At 35.0% G+C, this 9,004-nt stretch overlaps 1 protein-coding gene across 1 annotated transcript; it reads right to left on the reverse strand.

Moving 5' to 3' along the window:
* Positions 1–544: 544 nt before the first annotated feature.
* Positions 545–3,728, reverse strand: LOC109164794 (leucine-rich repeat receptor-like protein kinase PXC2). Its single transcript, XM_019313340.1, has 4 exons — positions 3,220–3,728; positions 2,946–3,095; positions 2,059–2,727; positions 545–1,695 (listed from the first exon to the last, which is right to left on the reverse strand). Exons 1-4 carry the CDS (start codon positions 3,722–3,724, stop codon positions 545–547), a joined length of 2,475 nt encoding a protein of 824 aa, XP_019168885.1. The 5' UTR covers positions 3,725–3,728.
* Between the last annotated feature and the right edge of the window lie 5,276 nt (positions 3,729–9,004).

Consider the following 9,004-nt stretch of genomic DNA (forward strand, 5'->3'; position numbering starts at 1 on the left):
AGGGCTTTTGTTGGCCACCTTACAGTTGGCTAAACGAGGCCTCAAAGGCAACGGCCAGAGATGGTATGTAAGCAGTCTTCTTTGAAAGTTGTGTTGTAATTTAAGAATTAGTTCCACCTTTAGCCACTCAACTATAGTTGTAATTTCGTATAATTGGGTGCTTGAATTTCAATTTGGCCATCTGTAGTTTGCAACGATTAAAAAATGGACCATGTTTGGTCTTTAATTTTGGGTTAGCCTTATGGTTAAATATAAACGAGAAATGGCGCATACTTGTCTTGTGCTAGAGAAACAAGTGTGATAATTTTCTACGAGGTCCTATACCAATGAATTGAGTTTTTGCAAGGTGAAGGAGTTGAGACGTACTTGTCTAGAAATAGACTTACAACTATACCTGCTTGTTTGAATGTTTCGTGACTAGATACTTGTAATTTGCATGACAATGAATTTATTGGATTTGTGCTAAAAGTTGTGTATTTTTATATAAAAGCACATTGAGATATAGATGACTGGGTAAGAAGTTTATTATTAACTTACACACAAATTAAAAAGAGAAAATTATTACAAATTTTGCTCGAACATACATAAGCAGCCGTTCTGAATAATCAGTACAACATAAGAAAACAATAATGGAAGCTATAAATGCTACAATATATGATGCTATAAAACTCCACAAAAATGTCTCTTTGAATGGATCATCATTATTCTGTATAATTGGCTCTGAAGATGGTTCTGTGCTAGAGCTGCTGCAGCTTTTCCCCAACAGTTGCCGACAAAGTAAAGGGTTACCTTCATAACTGCTGTTGTCGAATGTTGAGAACTGCTCATTGTCGGGTATTCTACCTGATAAATTGTTGAATGCCACTGAGAATATTGACAGAAAGTTCAATTCTATCAAGTCTTGAGGTATTTGGCCATTCAATCTATTGTGAGACAGGTCCAAACATTCTATCTGCTTTAAGTTGAAAAATGTAGTTGGAATAGAGCCTATAAAGTGATTGTGTGATAAGTTCAAAGTGTGGATATCACTCAGTAACCCAATCTCTTGAGGAATTGGACCTGTAAAATTGTTGAAGGAAAGATCCATTCCAGACATGTACTTCAATATGCTTCCTTTGTATGATTCAGACCTACTTTTTGTTACAAATTCCACTTCTTCCTCCTCATCTGAAGCCATATACTCGGATTCAAAGTATATGTCTATTTGAAGTTGGCTTTCATGCGAGTATGTTGTCAGACTCCAATAACTAGCCCATCCGTAGACCTTAGGCTCAAGCATGGCATTAAAGGTTGTTTTGCTCCCAAACAGTAATTTATGCAGGCAAGAAGGCAAAACCGAAGAAAGATGATTTGAGGAAAGATCTAGCATGCTAACGTTCCTAAGGTCACAGAGTTGGGAAGGGATAGAACCTTGGAATTGATTCCCACCAAGGAGAAGAAACCTTAAATTTGAGAGTGAACTTATCCAAGTAGGAAGTGTGCCAGATAAGTTATTGTCTCTCATGTCTAGTGTCACAAGTGAGGAAGCTTCAGACAAAAGTTTTGGCAGAAATCCAGTAAATCCATTGCCATGCAAATGCAAGTATCTCAGTGATGAGACATCTAAACAAGCAGGTATGGTCTCAGTAAAATTATTCTTTGACAAGTCTAAAAATCTCAGTTTCTTCAGCTTGCAAAAACTCATTGGTATAGGACCTTGTAGAAAATTATTAGACAAAATTATTGAGCTGAGTTGTGAAAGGTATCCAATCCAGGCAGGAATTTCACCCGTGATTGAGTTGTTGCTCAAATCTAATAATTCCAAAGTCTTGCTTTTTAGTAGGCTACCAGATAACTCACCCGAAAAGCGGTTGTTTTCCAAACGCAAATAGTCAAGGCTATTCAAGTTTGAATTTGTTGGAAGAACTTGACCTTGCAAATTGTTGTTTTCTAACTTCAAAAATTGCAACTTGATACATCCCCGGACAAATTCTTTTGGCAGTTCTCCTGACAAATTATTGTTTGACAAGTCTAAAAATTCTAGTTGTTTCAATTTCCCCATAGAGGGAGGAATACCACCTTGTATTGCATTCTTAGACATGTTCAAAAGGGTCAGATATGGGAAAAAAAGGCCAATAGAATATGGAAGTACCCCCTGGATTTGATTCATAGAAACATCTAACCAACTGAGATATTCATTCTTTGATTGAATATGGTTGTTGTATGTGAAAGGTCCGGTTAGGAAATTGCCTGCAAGGCTGAGAAATTCCAAATTTGAGTTATTGATAAGCAACCAGGTTGGAAATATTTCTCTCACCCCTGTATGTCTAAGGTCAAGGACTCTCAACTCACGTTGCTTTAATAGGAAACTAGGTAGATTCCCGCCAGGCTCATTGAGTTTACAATTGGTTAATCGAAATACTTTGATCTGAGGTTGTGGTATCCAATAATGTGTATCTACTGTCAAGTTACTACTAAGGTTTTCAAGTTCAAAGATCTCAAGTTTGGAATTGTTCCCAAATGATGAATTGAAGGAGAAAGAACCTTCAAAGTAGTTTAAAGATAAAGAGAGATGTGTGAGTGAAGTTAGAGTAGAAAAAACAGCAGAAGGAAGTGTTCCAATCAAGTAATTGTCTTTAAGAATAAGAGCACGAAGGGATGTCATATTGCCAAGACATGAAGGCATTTTTCCTTGAAATTCATTTGAACTCAGATCCAACTCTTCAAGCTTCCTCAACTTGCACAAGCCTACAGAGTTACAAGTTAATTAGAGCTAGTGAAATAGAATTTTAACCCCTAGCCTTCAACAACAACAACAAAAATAAAAAAATAAAATTAAACTCTTGTTTTATGTACTATATTGTTTAGAACTTGGGAAACGGAATAAATACTATTCAAGTTGGGATGGATAATGGATTCAATGAGAAAGGGAACCCACAACATACATACAAAGATTAATGAATTACCTCCATCTTTCAAGGAGCCACTTATTAGGTCATTGCCCATGAATGACAAAAACCTTAAAGAGGTTAAGGATCCAAGGGACTGTGGAATTTTTCCGCTCAGATCATTAAAAGCAAAATTGAGCAGCTCCAGATGTTTCAGGGTTGTTAGCTCTACAAAAAAATATATATTGTGTATGTTATGCAACAAAATGCAAAATTAAGAAAGCTAGCTAGACAGAGCGTACTATATATCCATGAATTGAAAATGAATTATATATAATAATATTTGACGCACCTTCAAAGTGAGACCAAGTATTGATCCTGCTGTTTAGTTCCATATTAAGGATCCTAAGTGAGCGCAGTAAACCTAAACTTGGAATTTCATCAAACCAATTGGAACTTAAATCCAAAACCTGCAACTTGCTTAAGTTTAGTACCTCATGGAACCCTCGTATTCTGTTTGAATCTAAGCTCAGATTCTGTAGTTCCCGGAAGGGAAGAAATAGCGAAGCATTTAGGAAAAAATCATCAGAACTACTCCATAGCCTAATATCGCCAAGGGAGAGTTGGATGACATGGCGATTGGATTGGTCACACTTAACCCTTTCCCACATGCAGCAATCCGTTTCTTTTCCATCACCCCAAGAAGAAAGGGCAGTGGTTCCATTAAAGGCATCTCTTAGTCTCAAAAGTGCTCTTCTTTCTTCTTCATCACACCCAACACTTCCATCACCACCCTGCACCTGAATTAGCACAGAGGTTAACAATATCCATAAACAAAAGAGACAAGGATTCTCCATACAAATTATATTAATAACTACAATTATTACAAGACCGAATATAATTCTGGTGGTACTTAAGGATGTATATGCAAATATATATATGCTAACAATAACACCAAAAGTTGGCATGTTTCTCTTTCTTTGATTTTTCTTTGACGTTGACAAATTAAATCAAAGTAGCGGAAATTCATTTCAATAGTTTAAATCACTTTGTAAGCTCATTCAACTTTGAAATTATTCTTCCAAAAGGTTGAACACCAACCCTAAGGGCCCACACTCTGACCCGACAGAACATTTGAAAGGATGTAAATCATGATAATTCAACTGAACATGAACCACAGAAGTTAGACTTATGCTCACTGCGCACAAGGAACCCCTCACTTTGAAATTATTGTTTTACTTTACTAGTGAGCTAGAGTGATACTTCTAAGCTAGCTTGCTAGCTATTTTATTTACAAGCAGTGGCGGGATATTGGACTCTTCTGTGTGTGCATCAAATTTAAATTAGTCTAACATTAAAAAAAAAAAAAAAAGTGGAAATTCAATTATTTAAAGTCCTAATTGAAATCACATTCAATATTCCGAAACGAATATTTCTTAGTTATATATAAATTATAAGCAGTAAGATTTAATCACTTACCACGTACTACTTTAAAATCTATAATATAAGCAGTAAGAATTAAGCGCGCTTAACATTTTGCTCATTAATTGGACTAGTTTGGTACAAATTGAAATTGAGTTAATACCCAAAATCGTCCTCGACTATAGTGATTTTTCTCAATTTCGTCCTAAACGATTTTGGTGACCTAATATCGTCTCAGACTTTTGTGTTTCGCTCAATTTAGTCCCGGACTTTTGTGTTTTTGCTCAATTTAGTCCCTCATTTGTTATTCTGTCCATTTGGTTTTAAATAAATAGACAATTCAGTCATTTTAATATTGGCATCTCTTTACTCATAGACATGTGAACTGCGAAATCCCATTTTTTTTTACGAATTACTCTTAAAACTGCGAATATAAAATTTGATTTGAAGGTCCGGAGGTAATTCTGGGTGTAATTCGTACAAGAAAGAGGAATTTCGCACTTCACAAGTTGAAAGTAAAGAGATATCAATATTGACATTACTGAATTGTCCCTTTATTTAACACCAATTTGACGAAATAACAAATGGAGGACTAAATTGAGCGAAACACAAAAGTCTGGGACGATATTAGGTCACCAAAGTCGTTTAGGACGAAATTGAGAAAAACCACTATAGTCGAGGACGATTTTGGGTATTAACTCAATTGAAATTAGTTTGAGTATATTACGAGCTTTAAAATGTCTCCTATAACTAAGAACTACTCTGGACACTCCGTGATCTAACCAAAAAATCTATACTTACATTACTATAGAAATGATATACTACGTCACTTAATAGACAACGTTTTTTAAATAACCGTCATCTAATATATTTTGTTATACTTACGTCACCTTAATTAAACGGCGGTTATTATTCAGAACCGCCTTATAAAGTATATATGTAATGTGTAAATTTGCTATATACGGTAGTTATTATTCGGAACCGCCTTATAAAGTATGTCGTTTTTTTAAAATCATTTATACGGTGTGTATGTTTATGATTATACAACGGTTTTTAACCGCCATATATAGATAACATACACATCGATTAAGTATTTATTTACCACGTTAGTCACTTATTCAACACTTCAAATTAAAAACTACCGTGTATGTGTAAAAAAACCATCGTAGTAGCTATGTTTTGTTACTGTGATCTAGTAGCAAATACATAACTTTATTTTCTTATACTTGTGTATTAGTTACCAATTATTAGGATACCACCATGACAAAAATTATATATAGCTAATATAGAATGTACAAATTTATTTTGTTTATACTTACATAACAATCAACATCACGTTTGAATTGATTTAGTATGAGTGTTACTTATGTAAATTTTCTTTTGTTAAATAAGACTTCTAAAATATAATTAAGCTGTTGGAACTAGTCAAATATGTCGTCGATTGACTTAGTCAAGTCTAATAACATTAATGATCTTCAACGACGGACAAATTTATATGTTGACCCACACTCCACACCATAGTTTAGTCCAACGTTATGATTGTGACTCTTGTTGATCGAGTTCAATGTTTACATGGTTTAGTGTTATTATTAGATAACTTTTTTGTATAAAATAATGAAATTTGCAATTTTTTTAAAAAAATTAATTCTATTTTTTATTCTAAATTTATAAGTGTCAGTTCACTTTTAATATATATTTTTTTATAGATAAAAGTCAAATAGACCCTTCAACTATATCTCAAAGTGTAATTAGCTCCTCGAACTAAAAAAAAAAAAAAAAACCTTCAATTAAACCCTAAATTAACTTGTTAAAATAGTACAATTAACCTATTTGACTTATAATAGCATGTTACTTTCAAGTCACCTGCCACATATGATTCCACGTAGCCTGCATGGGCAGCTCAAAGTGTCATAGGGTTGAAATTTGAGAAGAATTACTAGGAATCGAATCTCACCAGCGGCAGTGTGGGAGCAACCTCTCAAAGTGAGGGGGCTCTATGTGCGTAGTAAAGCAAATGTCTAGTCTTTGTGCTTTAGCTGAGTGGCATTCAACCTTTTGGTCAGAAACGACATTTCCGTCCAACATACCGACCAAAAGGAACATTCGGAAAAACCTCCGTCGAAAATTCCGTCCAACTACGATTTTTGGTCGGAAAGAGCATCCAACAACAAAAATTGGACGGCAATTCAGGCGAGTAACACACCATTTTTAAAACGTGGGAATTTCCATCCAACACGTGCGTTGGACGAAAATTCCGTCCAACTACGTGCATTGATCGGAAATTCCGACCAATGTTGGACGGAAAACTCACATATTATATTTTGTAATTTTCCTTCCAATTGTTGGTAGGAAAATCTTAAATCATATGGAATGTTTTTATTATTTTTATATTACCATAATTTTTGAACTTGACAACTTTAATAGTAACTTGATAGTAGACACTGAAAACCCACCTTCGATGCCTCTACCTCAGATCAAAATATTCCGGTTATCAAATTGCAAACTCAATCAGCATACTGGGAATCTCCTACCTAGTTTCATGTTAAAGCAACGTGAGTTGAGAATCCTTATCCTTAGCCATACAGGGATGAGAGAAATATTCCCAACTTGGTTGCTCATCAACAACTCAAATATGGAATTTCTCAGCCTTGCAAGCAATTTCCTAACAGGTCCTTTTGATTGCAATCATCAAGCAAAGAATGAATATTTGGCCTGGTTAGATGTATCCATGAATCAAATCCAAGGGGTACTTCCACACTCTATAGGTGTTTCATTTCCAAGTCTCACCATTTTGAACATGTCTATGAATGCAATACATGGTGGTATTCCTCCCTCTATGGGAGAGTTGACACAACTGTATCAACTTGACTTGTCAAACAATAATTTGTCAGGAGAACTGCCAAAAGAATTCGTCCAGGGATGTATCAAATTGGAAATTTTGACGTTAGCAACAACAATTTGCAAGGCCAAGTTCTTCTTACAAATTCAAACCTGAGTAGCCTTCAGCATCTACGTCTGGAGAACAACCACTTTTCGGGTGAGCTCTCTCGTGGCTTGCTAAATAGCATGTCTTTGAGATTGTTAGATTTGAGCAACAACTCAATCACAGGCAAGATTCCTGACTGGATTGGATACCTTTCACAACTCAAGTCAATAGTTTTGTCTAACAATTTCCTACAAGGTCCTATACCAATGAGCTTTTGCAAAGTGAAGGAATTGGGGTTTTTAGACTTGTCTAGAAATAAACTTACTGAGACTATACCTGCCTATTTGGATGTCTCATCACTAAGATACTTGCATTTGCATGGCAATGAACTTACTGGATCTGTGCCAAAAGTTCTGTCTGGAACTTCTTCACTTGTGACACTAGACATGAGAGACAATAACTTATCTGGCAGACTTCCTAGTTGGATAAGTTCACTCTCAAGTTTAAGGTTTATTCTTCTAGGAGGAAATCAACTTGAAGGTTCAATCCCTTCCCAATTCTGTGACCTTAGGAATATTAGCATGCTGGATATTTCATCAAATAATCTTTCATCCTCTTTGCTTTCTTGCTTGCATAAAGTACTAGCTGGGAGCAAAAGAACCTTTGATGCCACACTTGGGCCTTATGTATACCAACGGATTTATTATATTCCTTTAAGTTCATACTCGTATGAAACCCGGCTTCAAATAGACCTATACTTGGTGTCCATTACAAAGCTTCAGATGAGGAAGAAGAAGTGGAATTTGTAACAAAAAGTAGGTCTGAATCATACAAAGGAAATATATTGAACTACATGTCTGAGATTGATCTTTCCTTCAACAACTTAATTGGTTCAATTCCTCAAGAGATCGGGTACCTGAGTAATATTCACACTTTGAACTTATCACACAACCACTTCACAGGCTCTATCCCAACTACCTTCTCCAACTTAAAGCAGATAGAATGTTTGGACTTGTCTCACAATAGATTGAATGGCCAAATACCTCAAGAATTGATAGAATTGAACTTTCTATCAATATTTTATGTGGCATTCAACAATCTATCCGGTAGAATACCAGACAAGAAGCAGTTCTTAACATTCGAAAACATCAATTATGAAGGTAACCCTTTACTTTGTGGACAATTGTTGGGGAAAAGCTGCACCAGCTATAACATTGAGCCATCTTCAGAGTCAATTATAGAGGAGACTGACCCGTTCAAAGATACATTTGTGTGGAGTTTTATAGCATCATACATTGTGGCATTTATAGCTTCCGTTATTGGTTTCCTATGCTGTAGTAACCATTTAGAACGACTGCTTAGGTATGTTCAAGCAAAATGTAATTGTAGTTTTCTATTTCCAGTTTGCGTGTAAATTAAATAACAGTTTATGTAATGTGGTAATATAGTGTATGAATAAGGCTCTGTTTCCTTCTCTTGTGAACCCGTATCACAGAATATGCAATTCTAAGTTTATTTATTTTTTCCTTCTCCATCTTAGAACTGCCATGCTAAGTACGAATAGTGAAATACACATCAGATTTTTAAGTAAAATTTTGTTTTGCAAGTCCTAGAAATTTTGTTTTATTTCAATTCTTTTATCAGTGAATTTAGTATAACTGCTTTAAAATTTTCTTGTCCAAATTTTTTAAATTCCTTCCGTGGTATCGTTTCTTTTATCTTACAATTTTTTTGGAAATTACTCATAAAATTTAAAACTCTATACCACAAATTTAACTTTAATCTAACA

Source organism: Ipomoea nil, unplaced genomic scaffold, assembly GCF_001879475.1.
Source record: "Ipomoea nil cultivar Tokyo-kokei standard unplaced genomic scaffold, Asagao_1.1 scaffold3069, whole genome shotgun sequence".
In the NCBI taxonomy this organism is placed as follows: Eukaryota; Viridiplantae; Streptophyta; class Magnoliopsida; order Solanales; family Convolvulaceae; genus Ipomoea; species Ipomoea nil.

What these genes read in the sequence shown, in the direction of transcription:
- LOC109164794 (XM_019313340.1), bottom strand. Translation starts at nt 3,724, where the DNA reads ATGGAGAATCCTTGTCTCTTTTGTTTATGGATATTGTTAACCTCTGTG. An exon ending in TACTTGGTCTCACTTTGAAG is followed by an intron (nt 3,096 to 3,219) that starts GTGCGTCAAATA and finishes ATTTTTTTGTAG; the next exon opens with AGCTAACAACCCTGAAACAT. An exon ending in GTCTAAGAATGCAATACAAG is followed by an intron (nt 1,696 to 2,058) that starts GTGGTATTCCTC and finishes ATTTTCTACAAG; the next exon opens with GTCCTATACCAATGAGTTTT.